General features: G+C 35.7%; 1 protein-coding gene across 4 annotated transcripts in view; it reads right to left on the bottom strand.

Moving 5' to 3' along the window:
* The window catches only part of LOC137408445 (elongator complex protein 6-like), a 77,221-nt gene that overhangs the window by 44,339 nt on the left and 16,673 nt on the right, over positions 1 to 16,209 (bottom strand). For 2 of the 4 annotated variants that reach the window (XM_068094976.1, XM_068094975.1), the window contains 2 exons: positions 14,060 to 14,265; positions 5,536 to 5,656 (listed from right to left, as the gene is read on the bottom strand). In XM_068094976.1, coding sequence (XP_067951077.1) covers positions 5,537 to 5,656; positions 14,060 to 14,265 — 326 coding nt within the window. In that variant the 3' untranslated portion in view covers position 5,536. Of the gene's footprint in view, positions 1 to 4,966; positions 5,657 to 14,059; positions 14,266 to 16,209 lie in introns of those variants that run through there. The other 2 variants (XR_010980086.1, XM_068094977.1) reach the window with 2 other exon arrangements.

Genomic DNA, 16,209 nt, shown 5'->3' with positions numbered 1-16,209 from the left:
TTTTTTTTCTTTTTGTAAGTTCTTTGCAAGTTGTGATAATAGTGTTAAGAGTGAAAATTCACTTGGAATGTCAGTTGCTGAAATAGTGATAGCAAGTAAATGATGAAAAACAAACTAATATGGCGTAGCTCTGTTATGAGAGTAAAGCTGTTTTTACTAATATGGCGTAGCACTGTTATGAGAGTAAAGCTGTTTTTACTAATATGGCGTAGCACTGTTATGAGAGTAAAGCTGTTTTTACTAATATGGCGTAGCACTGTTATGAGAGTAAAGCTGTTTTTACTAATATGGCGTAGCACTGTTATGAGAGTAAAGCTGTTTTTACTAATATGGCGTAGCACTGTTATGAGAGTAAAGCTGTTTTTACTAATATGGCGTAGCACTGTTATGAGAGTAAAGCTGTTTTTACTAATATGGCGTAGCACTGTTATGAGAGTAAAGCTGTTTTTACTAATATGGCGTAGCACTGTTATGAGAGTAAAGCTGTTTTTACTAATATGGCGTAGCACTGTTATGAGAGTAAAGCTGTTTTTACTAATATGGCGTAGCACTGTTATGAGAGTAAAGCTGTTTTTACTAATATGGCGTAGCACTGTTATGAGAGTAAAGCTGTTTTTACTAATATGGCGTAGCACTGTTATGAGAGTAAAGCTGTTTTTACTAATATGGCGTAGCACTGTTATGAGAGTAAAGCTGTTTTTACTAATATGGCGTAGCACTGTTATGAGAGTAAAGCTGTTTTTACTAATATGGCGTAGCACTGTTATGAGAGTAAAGCTGTTTTTACTAATATGGCGTAGCACTGTTATGAGAGTAAAGCTGTTTTTACTAATATGGCGTAGCACTGTTATGAGAGTAAAGCTGTTTTTACTAATATGGCGTAGCACTGTTATGAGAGTAAAGCTGTTTTTACTAATATGGCGTAGCACTGTTATGAGAGTAAAGCTGTTTTTACTAATATGGCGTAGCACTGTTATGAGAGTAAAGCTGTTTTTACTAATATGGCGTAGCACTGTTATGAGAGTAAAGCTGTTTTTACTAATATGGCGTAGCACTGTTATGAGAGTAAAGCTGTTTTTACAATAGCAACACTGAACAGCAGAATTAATACAGCTGTGTAAACTTATAACTTGGGTTTTAACAGTATAACATTTATGAATTACTAAGAAATACAAAGACATGCACCCTTTCGATGTCTTGACAAAATGAATATCCTTCCTCCTAAATATATTAACCAAAAGATAGAAACACATATGTATGCTGGAGATTAACATTACTTCAAATTATTGGCTTAGTGTTTGCAATTGGCAATGGTACCAATGTAACAGGGACACCGCATCACCTGGTGTCCTTGTTACATAGGCAACCTGTATTAAGAATAACTAACCTAAATAACTGGAATCAAAAGATATAAACATGTATGATCACTGTTATTGTATGTTGGAAGTAACATTACTTCACATTAATGACATAGTGTTATCATTTGGCAATATTACCGGTGTAACCGGAAAATCGCGTCCCCTGGTGTCTCTGTTGCATCGGCAACCTGTATGTATGGTAAGACAGGCACTTGTTTTATGTAAAGTATATTGTTTGCACTCCATAGTTAACTGTTCTTATGGCATTATAACCTTATTACCCGGTATTAAAGCAGGTGAAAGATGATTAAGCTTCTGTCTTTTTGTTTGATGAAAATTTTGAATAAAGTTGACTGCATATGTAGTTTTTGATGACCAAGAGGACATACCATGTGGCAATACTCTTATTACACTTTATTCTCCATCTGTAACTTTTGTGGTATTTAGAACTTTGTTGATGAGTAATTGTAAACATGGTAATTAGATTTGTCAGAGCTTTTTTTGATAATTGATATATTCACCTAAAGGTATGATATGGTGTACTCTGTTACATCGGCAACCTGTCCCTGACATGTTGTAGAAACAACATAATACTGCAAAATTTACTAACGACACAGCAAAAACTGTTGTTTACAAAATTTGAATAGTTGGCCTTCCTAAAAGTAATGCTAAATCTAGCGTAGGGGTGATTTGAGATTTTGACCTCCTTGCCACACTTTGTGGGCGAGTTCTATAGAAAGACCCATATATTACGAGAAGCAAGAAGGTGGGTCAAGAAACTAAAGAAGTATGTCACCATACCAATGCCTGCCTTCATACACAACTACAATAATCATATGGGTGGTGTCAACCTCTTAGATTCATACTTGGCCAAGTATCGCTTACTCATGAGATCAAGAAGGTGGTACATGTACATATTTTGGCATAGCATAATGATCACCATGGTGAATGCTTGGCTAGTATATCGGCACGATAACCGTGTTTTGGGTGTATCAGATAAAGAAATCTTAAATCGCAGAAAGTTTCAAGCTATCATTGCAAACAGCCTGACACAGACAATTGCTGTGAGACATCTGGTCCTCAGCAGCAGGAGACACAGCTGAGTGCAAACAAAGTCTTCTCAAATGGGCCAAGATTGTACCATGTGATATTGTCCGCAAAGACACTTGTGGACATTGGCCCATACTTGGCGACAAGAGAGTTCGATGCAAGCTCTGCATAGAAGAGCAGAGCAGCATACAGCGTGAAAAGTGTGATGTACGCAGCTGTCTAAACAAGGAGCGTAACTGCTTCAAACAGTTCCATATGTGACTTCAAGCATATTTAGTAAAATATTATTTACTCAGTAATGGAAATGCAATAGAATTTCATGTTATAAATTTTCTATAAACTTGTGATTTGCAAAATGCTGCATTCTAAAAGCTTGCCCGTGCAACTCATAGCAATATTTTTTCCTCTGTTTAACTATTATTTTTGTAGAATTTGTAGGGTCCCTCAGGGATGCATATACGCATATGACAGTCACACATTTGACATATACACATACCCGTACTTCAAACACATGAAATGTTTGCTTATATAATCAGTTGCAAATGTTCAACTTATATTGCTTTGTTGCTGTAAGTAGATGTTCTTATATCCTTGTATTATGCTAGCTCTAGTTATTGACCTTGTCTAGTGTGATTCATGTTTTGTATCATCTGCATTCATTTAATGCCAGGTGTTGTATAGTGCCAGGTGTTGTATAGCGCCAGGTGTCGTATAGCGCTAGGTGTCGTATAGCGCTAGGTGTAGTATAGCGCCAGGTGTCGTATAGCGCCAGGTGCAGCATAGTGCCAGGTGTAGTATAGCGCCAGGTGTCGTATAGCGCCAGGTGTTGTATAGCGCCAGGTGTAGTATAGTGCTAGGTGTCGTATAGTGCCAGGTGTTGTATAGTGCTAGGTGTCGTATAGTGCTAGGTGTTGTATAGTGCCAGGTGTTGTATAGCGCCAGGTGTCGGTATAGTGCCAGGTGTTGTATAGTGCTAGGTGTTGTACAGCGCTAGGTGTTGTATAGTGCCAGGTGTTGTATAGCGCCAGGTGTTGTATAGCACGAGGTGTTGTATAGTGCCAGGTGTCGTATAGTGCCAGGTGTTGTATAGCGCCATGTGTTGTATAGTGCCAGGTGCCGTATAGTGCCAGGTGCCGTATAGTGCCCGGTGTTGTATAGTGCCCGGTGTTTTATATTGCTAGGTGTTGTATAGCGCCAGGTGTTGTATAATGCCAAGTGCCGTATAGCGCCAGGTGTTGCATAGTTGTGATACAAGATACTCTGTTAACCAACTATCACCATATTATTAACAAATACAACATTGGCAACATGAAACACAAAAGAATTACTCTTAATTTCTTACTGTTGACAATGGCAAAACATGACTAAAAAATTTAAAAAAAAAATCAGAAACCGAGCTCTTATAGTTACTTTCCAACTAAACCTCTACAACTCAACCAATGGCAAAGTGACTATCACTAATTGGGAAGATAAAATCTCAAGCAAAACCTTGTAAAAACTACAATTAACTGCTAACAATTCACAGATTAGTAATTCTAAAACATCTCACTATCAGAAAAGCTGAGATTTCTAAAGTCAGCTTGAAATCACGTAAAACTGCACGATTTTATAAAGGTTCAAACACTGGATACACCTTTCAGAATAGTGAGGAGATGGAAGATGCAAAATTCTATCTGTTCAAAAGTGAAGAGACAAAATCAGACACAATTAGGAAAGACTAAACGAAGCCACACAAAAATTGAAAGGAAATCAGTAAAACTAAATATATTTGTAATCATTGCTGTGTTACAGCAAATGTCAGTTCAAACATCGAGGATATCACAGGCACTTCACAAATGGGTAAAAGATTTCTGAGGCATTTGATGATGACATTGCAGAAACAACAACCACTCTATCAAGAGGCAAAATCTTTTAAATCTAGGCTAAATTCAAAGGCTATCTAGAGATGCTTTTAACCGCAGATGATGCAACAAGAATATTTGATGAACTCAAGAAAGTGGAACAGAGATACAGAGAAGAGACAATAGACTATTACATGAGTTCATCCATCTCTGACATCTCTCTAATGGTTCATATTAACACTTGCAACATTTATTTTTATATCTTTACTTGGAAAATATATTCTTGTGGTTATTATTCATTATTAAAATATACTTTCAAAATCCCATAAAAGCTATGCCTGAGTATGAGAATAAAAAAAAAACTAAACATTTAAAAACTTGACAAAATTGGAGTTGTCTTCTTCGCTGCATTACAGAATGTGTGCACAACTTCGAATTCCAACATTCAGTCAAAAATGAATTATTATACACAACCTACAGAAATTTTGAATTGTAGGTGGGCTCTTAATACTCGTCAAGGCTCCACATGAGCAAAAAAGGAAGCAGTAGAAACTCTAAGACAAACCAAACAACATTAAATTCTAAGTCTTATCTGAATGAACTTGTCACACACCCAAAGAATTTGTGACAGCTAACTGTGATGTTTAGCATGTAAGCATTTTAAACAAAGCGGGATATCAAAAGCAGAAACAAGAACCAAGCAATTAAAAGGTCGACTAAAACGGTAGTATTGCATTATGAGATGAAATTCTGTACAAAAGGAACTAATATTGTTGGAGAGCAGAGCAAAGAAAAAATGCAGGAAAACGCAAATCAGCATGATAAGCCAACTTACACCGGCTAACAACAGAAAATATTCAAATGAAAAATCTATGTAAAAATTAATGAACCTTGTGTAATAGTGAATGAAAGAATAAGAAAAAAAATTGCCCAAAGTAAATGGTAGCAATTAAAACCAAAATATAGTACAAGTCTAGATGAGGAACCGTGCTGTACAATGATAAATATCACGGTAGAGGCTCACTACACGGCTGACAAGCTTGAGTAATAGCAAGTGAAAATATTAATGTAGCAAACAGGAGACAACAATAATTCGATGCTAACTAGCAACTCCTACTATAAAGAGAAGACATTCCTTAAGCCAACCATAACTCTCTTATCAACTTAAGATAGTCAAGTCTAGCAATACTGAGACATTACCCCTACTAGAGGTACCTGATAGTTTAGAGGTCAAAACCTGAGAAGATATGACTGTCAAATGATAGATGGGCTGATAGATGGGATACCTCATAGCACAGCTGGTGACTCGCCAACTGCAAAGAGCTTGAGATCTCTCTCTGTTACTTTATAGTGGTAGACTCGTGGTGCATGGGGTGCAGCAATGTCAATCCTTCGAGAAATCTTCAGCTAAAAATGAGCAAAAGTTTTAGCATATTTTCCAAAATTTCATGGGAGCTAGGATTTGTAATCTTTATATATATATACCATACTTTTCGGACTATTAGCTGCAACTTGTTTCTGATGATTTGAGTCATGCGGCTTATATAACGGTGTGGTTATTCTGTGGCTTTTTCTTTCACCACTAGGGCGCATCAACCGGAATCTCTGATTGGTGCGCCTCTAGCGGTGAAATAAAATACGAAACAATGCCTAACGGTACTGTTCCGTTAATCACTAAGTTAAAAAGCGTCGGTTAATACGAAACAGTGCCATTAGGCCCTGTTCCGTTTTAAACAGCAAAGTCGCTACCGCGTTAAAAAGCACCGTCCTAAGTTCTGCAGCCTATACAAAGGTGCAGCCTATGTAGTTTTATTATCAATTTTTTAAATAAAGCAGAAGTGGCTTATATAGGGGTGCGGCTTATAGTCTGAAATGTATGGTAGGTTTTACATTGCTCTTAATAGGTCTTTCGATAGGTTTTTTGTTGCTAAAACTATCGCTATAACCGGACAGACGATCAACAGACAGACGACAGACAAACTTTGAGATTCATGTATATATAAGTCTCAAAGTTTGTTTGTCATCTGTCTGTTGTTCGTCTGTCCAGTTATAGCGATAGTTTTAGCAACGAAAAACCCATCAAATGACCTATTAAGAGCAATAAAAAACAACCTTCGTACTAGAATTTAACTCGCGACATTTAAACCACAAGTCTACTAACAAGCGCGAGCAACCTCAAAGCTAAGCCGTTCAGGCTAAGCAATTGCACACTATAATTTTCCAGATTATTTTGACTCATTTTTGTGAGACAGAAATGTTTGACTCATTTTTGTGACATTTTTGACTCATTTTTGCTTTTATTTTGACACATATTTTGTGGTTTATAGCTAAAGATTTTTACAATTTTTTAAAATATTGCGAATTTTATGGTTATAGCCTGGAGAACTGTGAAGCACTTTCTTTTTTATTTGGTGAAATTTGTAGTGTTGCTGGACTTTTTTACCAGTGTTTGACCAAATATCACTGTATTATGAGCAAATTTAGGTATATTTAATGGAAGTTTAAAAACTTCCGATTGTTGGACGAATTGCCCAAGGATACTGACACACATTAAAAAGGACGGCCAGGATTCAAAGGGGTAATTAACACAGTGCACTCTTGAGTTATAATGCCTCCGTTATATGATTTTTTTCACGCTATGATACAGAACACAATGTTTTTTTTGTTCTCGCCATGCAAAAACCAAATTTTTTTCGACTTTTCTTTACCATACAATATCAACAAAAATTTCTCTCAAAATTAAAATTTGGCAGTTGGTGTACTGATTAAGACGAAATAATGAAAGGATCGATATTCTATTTGATGAAATCCCTTCTACGATGTCTGAAAGAGATACCATGCTCACTTGCTCTTTATCTCACTTCAGCGATATTTGTTATTATTGTGAAAATGAAACCTGAAACAGACAAGTGATAAAAATTTAGTCTATGGCAATGTTGAAGTTTAGTTTAGTGAAATTCATACTAAAGCTTGGCTTTAAAGATGTGATTGAACCATTGAAGTCATTCAAATGAAATTAAGATCAATATAAGGCTAAAACATCAGCTACAATTTGATGACATTTTTGTATGTCATAAATTTTGAAGACTAACCCTGTCCAGAGACATAATCGTTTGAATGAGATCATTTTGTGAATCGCTCAGATTCAAGTGGGTGCTTTATTGGTGATGTGTATAATGAGCGTATATGAAAGAGTCCGTGAGCGATAAGTATGGCTCTCTTATACAATAAAATCTCTTCTTTAGCCAATTATCAGCACAAAATTTTTATATAGGTCATAATAAATGTTATCGCTAGTAAAACGCATTGTCCATGATATCGAAGATTTTCATCATTAGGAAATTTACTTAGTTATTAGATCATACATGCTGGGTCAACTCGCTTTATTGACGAACAACAAATTTTAACAATGCTTCCAGTTCCATCAGAGGTGACTCAGAGTTTTCTGAGCATCAGGTGGTTAAAGATTGGGGAGACAGCCTCTGGATGGAGCTGACAATCGTCAGCAGCTTTATGCCGCAGAGGAAGATAGAATGGAGGTAAATCTATCTTCAACTTTGAGTTTCCTAAATATAAACTAAACATATATATACAGTCAAACATGGATAACTCGAACTTCAAGGGACCGAGCAAAACTGTTCGAATTATCAGAGCGTTCAAGTTATCAGAGCACTGTCACAAGTCCATGTATTTACTTATTTATTAGTAGATACATGTACATATACAAACTATAATATAAATCAAAAGCACAAATGGCTTGTTTCAAATTAAATGCTTCTAATGTAAAGTTTAAAACGTTTTTATCAAAAAGTATAGAGATTTTTCTATCACTTGAGATTGGTTTGTTGTTTGAGGTGATGTTATTGCCACGACATTTTTTAAATTGACATTGGCAAAACTTGATCGTTGTTGAAATGCTCAAAAGAAAAGACATCTTTTTCTTTTGAGCGTTTTAACCACGATCAATTTTGCCGATTTTTCTTGAAGTTTATGCAAAGATTACCTTACTTTACCTGGGATTCGTTATGAGCAACACTCCGGGCAGTTCAATTAAAAGTTTTACGAGGTTTTACGGTACATTGTATATCACTCACGCTTTTTGAATGGATACTTATTGAATGTACACACGTATTCTGGCTATTCTGTGTTTAGGTCAAACGATGAATAGTTTTTTAGCTAAGACAACGTATACGTTTAATTACAACAATTTTAAGACGTTTTAAACATTCAACATTCCGACGTTGATTCAACACGGAATCAACGTCGGAAAACTATTCATCACGGGCTAGCCGGGTCACGCACTCAAGGATTTTCGTCACGCACTCAAGGATTTTCGCCACGCACATACAAAACAAAAACAACATGCTGTTTTTGTTTTGTATGTGCGTGGCGAAAATCCTTGCGCGCGTGACCCGGCTAGCCCGTGCTATTCATCGTATAGCAGTATAAATCAAATTTCACCAAACCTTTAGTAAAGTCGTTGACAAAAATATTTTGCCGATGGTGGTAATAACGACGCTTATGAATTACGAAAAGATGAGGTTTACCTCTATGGCTTTGAATAAAGTGATTTTCTAAAGCGATAACAACCGTTTCGGTAGCCGTTGGGCAAAAAAACAGTTCGAATTAACAGTGTTGAGTTCGAGTTATCTATAGCAATTTATCATTACGTGGGAACGGACCAAAGAAAAGAAACCGTTCGAATTAACCATGTGTTCGAGCTATCCGTGGGCGAGTTATCCATGTTTGACTGTATATATATATACTAAACTAAAAGTAATAATTTTAGTAGCCGAGAATACATTTACTAATCAATAAAATTATAGCTTTTTGCTATCACCAATCATCGTTTCATAACTTTTTTTATCGTTTCACCTAGCTATAATATTTGCTTCAAATCTTCTTTGGCAGTTTTAGCTAATAAATTATTGATTTATTGGATTAGATTTATGATTAGAATTTATATTCACCTCTTACTTGTAAAAAGTGACGAAAATGGATTGATCAATGCTCATCTTTAACTCCCAGAAACCAAGCTTCGAATTGTTGGCTTGGCGTACTTATGCTTGTGTTTTACATTTGTTTATTTTGTGATCTTACACTCTCAATTTATCTAACTCCCAAATTGAAAGCTTTCAGTATAGACACGTAGGAATGACATATCTATGAATGACATATATTCATTACATTTGTTTTATTGATTACAGGATGTTTATGTGATCCCACCAGTGAAGCAGCTTTATCAGTGTGGAAACTGCCATACACGGGAAAACGAAACATGAATGTGTGCTGCACAAACCACGATATGTTTTGTTTGAGTTTACTGCAGTATAGTAATTTGTCCTAATATATGAGCTGAAACTATGTGAATGGCCACGACTTGGACGGATGTTTTCAATAAAAATTTTTTGTCGATAAAGATCTTTTGGCTTGTAAAAATTATATGATAAAATAACAATGTTGAAGACAATTCAAAGCATAGTTTGCAGAACATATTGAATACAACATAGCCCCATTGCCACCTGTGCCAAAACATGGTATGATAGATGGACTTTGCTGAAACAAAGGCCGTGATGAAATAAGTTAACTCGAGGACCTAATTACCATAGACTGACAGAATCGTAGTCAGTACTCAGATGTTTACACAGCATTCAGAGGAAACTAATATGACAAATATTTAATTATCCTTATTTGAAGCGTTTGAGACATTTATAATAATGTATCTGTATCGGGGTTTAAAATTTTATTCTAACAATCATGAGCAAATACAAAATAAAATATATGCCAATAGAGCCGCGTAGGACTAGACTTTTATCACAAATAGCCGATGTGAATACGAGATATTAAAACAGACTGTCTCACTATATACATCATTTTGGGCAAGTCTGGGCACATATTTTTTTCCGAGCGTGTTTACCGCGATCAATTTTTGTCGATTTTAATCTTCAAGTGTCTTGACAGTTAGATCAGCTAAAACAACAAACAACATCTCAAATGATTGAAAAACATGGATACTTTCTGTTAAAATCAACTAAAATTTGACGCAATCACATTTTCAAGTATGTGTTTAGTAAGCTAAAATCATTTAAAAGTCAAATTCAACGTTTATGTTATACGTCTGTCTCGAAGGTTAAAACTCCCCAGGTACAAACTGCACATAGCACATTATAAAGTTACATTTTCTTGCAGATCATAACCACTGAATACCCTAAAGTTACCGTAGGTAACTATAATTGCTAAGGTTAATATACTATTTTGTTACTAATTTGTAATATGTGCATAATATGATTATATAAAATTTCAACAGTTTTCATCAGGGGGTATTTGCATTAGATAATTACTATAGGTTTCTATATCACTCTATACGACATTTTCGCCTTGCGACGCCAGCACTGAAACGACTTAAAATCATATAATCGTATACCCAATAAGTTTTTAATATAATCATAGAAAAACAGATATTATTTAGTCATTACTTGCTAATGATTTCACATTTACATTTAAACACCTTTGCTGTAGTTTATTGTTTCTCTTAATTTATTTCAACTGCACTAAAAACTTTACTCATGATATGAAGTTTAAAAGTTAGATAACTGATAAGATTGTGGTAACTGTTGTTATATGTTAAATAGAAATAAATTTTCTAGGGAAAGACTTTTTTATTACCCGGGCAATGCCAAGCATTCAGTAATTGAAATCTAGCAACAAAAAATATACATCGCTCTGGATTAGAACTTTTCCAATTAGTTCACAAGGTGACAATCTAACCTAATAAGCCACACATGATACAATGGATTAATAGGGCAGATAGTCGTTACAACAATTAAAATGTGCATAACGAAGCTGCTGTGTTACGCACAGCGTCACTAAAGCTTGCTCACATGGCTCTTATTGGCTAATGGCAACTGCCACTGTTTATAAGCTGTTTTTATTACCCTGCAACGCCTGGCATTTATCTAGTCTTCACTATAATGTGCTTCTGTCAATCTGCAGCCATGGTTGGAGGTTGGGAAAAAGATGACACCGTACAGGATTTGGACTCATGACTTCTATCATTGACACACTAACAATTACACCACTCAACTGCTCACTGGCATTACAGAATAATTTTATGTATAATCATCACGCCGGATGATATCTCAATCGACCGCCATCAGGTACTTTACATTGTACATTAATAGTGAAAACATTTATTTTCTGCGCGTGATTGGTATACCTACTGATCTGTCACAGCACACTAGACTGACAGGGTAATGGTAGTTCACAATATTGATAGCCACTTGTACAGATGAGAATAGATTAACCCTTTGGCAGGGGAAACGATCAGAATGTCGTTTATCGGTTGCGTGGGGAAACGACATTTATGTCTATTTCGGTAGACGTTTATAAAGCTGTCGCCTAGTAGCGTTAAACAAAGGATATGAACACTAGTAAGTTTTAAATATCATCAACAAGATATCGGTCGATGATTTACAATATGAAGCGATTATCTGAGAGGCGTTGCTTTGTGCTAAAAACTAAACAAATCGCGCCTCCTTGGAAAAGAATATAAGTTGGAAAAACCAGTCAACATCGGCTCGACTTTCTAAACGGTAAAATAAAGGATTACTTGATGCTGCGATCGTCAGTGATTTTTTGTCTGATCAGAATAAAAACAATTCAAATGATAGAAGTGATGTAAACTTTTTCGGTCTTTTAATATACTTGTAATATACAGAGAAAACGATCGTTATGGTGGCTCGCACAGCTACGTTATAGCGTTTGACTCTACCGAAAAGAAATGCTTCCAAGCATTTTATACAGGGACAATTGCTCATGGTTGTATTATTTTTGAGTAGTACATATGTCAATGAATGTATATGTACAAAAGTTTATGTTCATAGAAATGAGTTTAAGATTTGAGCTATGCATGTTCATAAAATATCGATTTTATTGAATTTTCGAAAATAAATTACATGAGTTTCGGTTGTTTTTGGGGGGCTTATACCTGGTCAAAGGGTTAAAGGTTGACTCATCATTCCACACCAAAGCGAAGTGATGCAACTCCAAATTTAAAGTTTGTCAGCCTTCTTTGAAACCCGCCATAATATAGAGACACAAAGGGCTTTGGCGTTAACCTTGCTTCAGCCCAGTTATAACAAGTTGAACTTCGGTGAAAGTTCTAGTTAAAGAAAGTTGTTAACCAAACTCTTTCTTACTCATCGGAGTAAGCAAGAGCTGATAACTTCACAACGCTGATGGAATTAAAAATAATAAATTTATGAAGACCAGCTATCAGCTCTGAGTATCAATATGAAATCATCAGCTTAACAGTTCCACATGCCAAAACTTCTTGCTAAATCTTGTAATTCAATCCTTTCACTAAAGCGTCTAGGTACATATTTAAGACCCGCAGCCCGGGTAGTATGTGCGAGTGTTTTAGGCTGTATATATAACAAACTAGCATTAGGCCCAAGATTTCTTTCACTTTGTATCAGATAGCATTTATCTGAAATGCCTGCAGCAATCATGTAGATTTTCAACAGAAATTGCTACACAGTTTTCACAACAACGCTGCATGAACAAGTTCATTGAGGACAATTGTGTCATGATCACAGAAACCATGGTTGTCGGGATTCTAAAATTTAGAGTTATCTAAACTAGCACAAGCAGAAATTTCTCACAGCTATTTTGCAAAATAGTTTTTGATTTTAGCTTAATTACAGCAGACTTTATGGTCAAAAAACTGAATGCACGTTTACCATTAGTGCGAAAACATAGTTCCGAGAAAACTGGTGTTAAAGCTTGAGAAACGAAAACCAATGCACAATTTTGTTTACATTTCAAAACATCATAGCAACCAATATCAAGAAGTTGTGATATTTATCTAGATTTCTGTATTTATACCTAAAAGGTTATGCTGAATTTAAAAATCTAAACATACTTTAGCTGGTTGTCATAGAAATAGCTGTATATCTATAAGAAAATGTATTACTTAATTTTGCAGATATTAAAAATGGCTTGGCAGTATAGCAATATTGGGCACAGCCAAATCATCAACAAAATCTTTAGAAAAATAACAACAGTAACACATTGCACACCATCGGTCACTATATACTTCGATCTTGTAAATTCGAATAATTATCCTTATAATTAAATCTGATAACAATCTTATAAAATTGAGTAATTATTCTTACAAATAAATATTGTAATAATCTTGTAAGAATCGTTAGGAAAACATCATTACCTTTAAAATCGGCAAAAAAGAAATGATTATATTTATCGGACGCCATTTTTCAGTACTTCCTGTTTAGCACAGCAACGGTTTTAAGGGGGTTTTTCCGAAGGTTAAAGAGTTAAAGGTTAAAGACTTCTATTGGCTAAACTGACTTAAGATTCAGAAAGATCACTCTTTGATTGGTCCGGATGCACGTGTTAAAAAAATTGTTACCAATATCATAAATTCAGTTAGTGCAACTTCAAAGTCGGATAACTCAAATTCATCATTTGCGACTTAGCCATGGTTTCTGTGGCCGCGACCCAATGGTCCTTAATGCTTGCAAAGAGGATTTTTGAGGTTCTTATCAGATGGTGGATTCAGAGCCTAATTTTCAAGAACCAGATGGAGTTTTAGAAATAAAATATTTTATCAAACAAATATTTTTTGTGATCTGGCGGAAGATACAGAGCATGTGTGTGAAGTTTGGACGGAATCGGATAAAAACGTGGAAACGAACAGACAAACAATGTCAACGTGGCAAGATGAAAAGAGATATTTAGCGACATTGCGCCATATCGTTTATTTTCCAACTGAGCATGCTGGCGGCCTACCTGTCCATGGACTTCCTTAGACAGACCTGTCGAGAGTTGATTAACATCAAACTTGAGGTCAGACCAATGAGTCAACTGATTTGAGAGAGCGCCGCTGTCAGATAATTCAGCATATTGTGAGGTAGAGGTGACATAGGTTGTGAAGGTATTTGGGTAGAGAAATTTCACTCTTGAGATCATGTTTAGTATATCCACCATCTCCACCCCTAATAAAACATATCATAAACAGTAGGTGCTCCTACAACATAAATAATCCATTTCAGGAGCGTTAACGTTATAGGTATTTTAAGTTATACAAACAGTACAAAACATGGAAATTGCCTAATCCATTCCAAGATTGTTCAATCTTTCCAACTCACCCCTTTGGTCATACAGAAAGGAAAAACTAGACTACTCTTTCGGTACTGCGTTAGATTCTTACCGAACGATTACTCGGCCCAAAATAATTTAAAAGAATCATCGAAAAACCGATATAGCGCTAATATTTAAACAATATTTTGATAATAAAAGCAGATATCGTTTTTCTGTAAAATGCATCTTATTCAGAAGGAGATTTTTGTGATGGCATTTCCACATATTTTGCACCTACAACACATAAAGCATGGTGAAAACATAGCATCTTCGGATTCGCGCCTGCTTGACATGTCTGCCAAAGCTTATACCAGACGCCAGAGCCATACTTCTCGTAGCGTAGCGCTCTGAGCTAGTTTAACACACAACTGATGCAGTAGGAGCGGTTTTTAATTCAATGCCCAGACCTCGATGCAGTTGGCTCAATCTCCAGGAACCATGATCTAGGTGGTCTATTCATGCGTTTGGTGCATGGTCAATACATTTAATATTAGCCCACAAAACTCAAAGTCCATCGAAATCAGACTGGCCGTTTAGAGCAATATGTCTAGTTAGGTACCTTTGATTACTACCCTACAGGATGAAAATATTCACGGAGTTAAAAGTTGACTTGCAACAACATTCACATTACAGTTATTTGGTATCAAAAGATTCATCATGTTTTACTCTGTTGTGTTGTAAGTGCCAAATATGTGGAAATGTGATTACAAGCTCTAAAAAGCTCAAAAACGAAAAGCTGCCATAGAATGGAATCTCTTTATTTCGATGACGTAACCACGAAATTTGGTTATCGTCTTGTCACGTGATGTTCTCGCGTGAATTGAAAGGCCAATACAAAGCTCAATATAAAACTTATCGTAGTACTAGTTTATGACAAACTCTTCGGGTTTTACCGAACACCCCGTATCAAATATAGATGCTCGCTACTTTACAGTTTTGTTTCGGCCTGGTCTAATCGGCAAGTCGTAATCTGATCATGTGACCCAATACTTCGCAAATAATTTCTGCAGCACTTTTCGATTATCACAAGTGACCAACAGGCTCGTCATGATTATTAGACCACGATATGTACTCCTTCAAGCTAAGGCTAAAAAATTAAACGAATTTTTTACGGTAAGTTATAAGATATCACTGCTAAAAGTGACAGCATTACGATGACGATAAAACAGATGCGTAAGAACAATAGACATAGTTTTATTGAACGCATGAAGTATATTTGTGAAAATATTTCGACGAATAAGGTTGCAAGAAAGTGTAAACAGAAACCATCTCTCACAACTACATCACATTTGAACCGTTTTGAAAAGGAAATCCAAACTACGGCGGTCTCGTGTGGCTGCGATTTTCTGTAATCACCTTTCCACATATTTTGCACCTACAACACAACATAGTAAGACATGGTGAATCTTTTCATATCAAATAACGGTAATGCGAATTTTGTTGCAAGTCAACCTTTAAGTTTCGCGCAAATTGCATTTTTCATGCATATTTGCGGACCAATTTATTCACGGATGAACACAATCACTCTCTATTAGAGGTTAACTATATTGCAGCTAGCAATAGAACAACGCAAGGCTTTCACGCAAGGCAGAAGTCGTAATAAACATTATATATAAAATGGCTTCCTTGGTGTGGTAAGAAACCTTGAATCTGGTGTTAAACATCCATACATATACGTTATACATAACTTATACGGCGTTATACATAACTGTTAGTACCACTATTATTTAACTTCATATGAATCTTTGCACCAACAAATGTAGGAAAGACAAAAAAGATTTGTGATTATTCCACAAATT

The sequence above is a fragment of the Watersipora subatra genome, chromosome 11, assembly GCF_963576615.1.
Source record: "Watersipora subatra chromosome 11, tzWatSuba1.1, whole genome shotgun sequence".
In the NCBI taxonomy this organism is placed as follows: Eukaryota; Metazoa; Bryozoa; class Gymnolaemata; order Cheilostomatida; family Watersiporidae; genus Watersipora; species Watersipora subatra.
The sequence above is the reverse complement of the archived record's forward strand: the minus strand, read 5'-3'. Positions and strand labels throughout refer to the sequence as shown.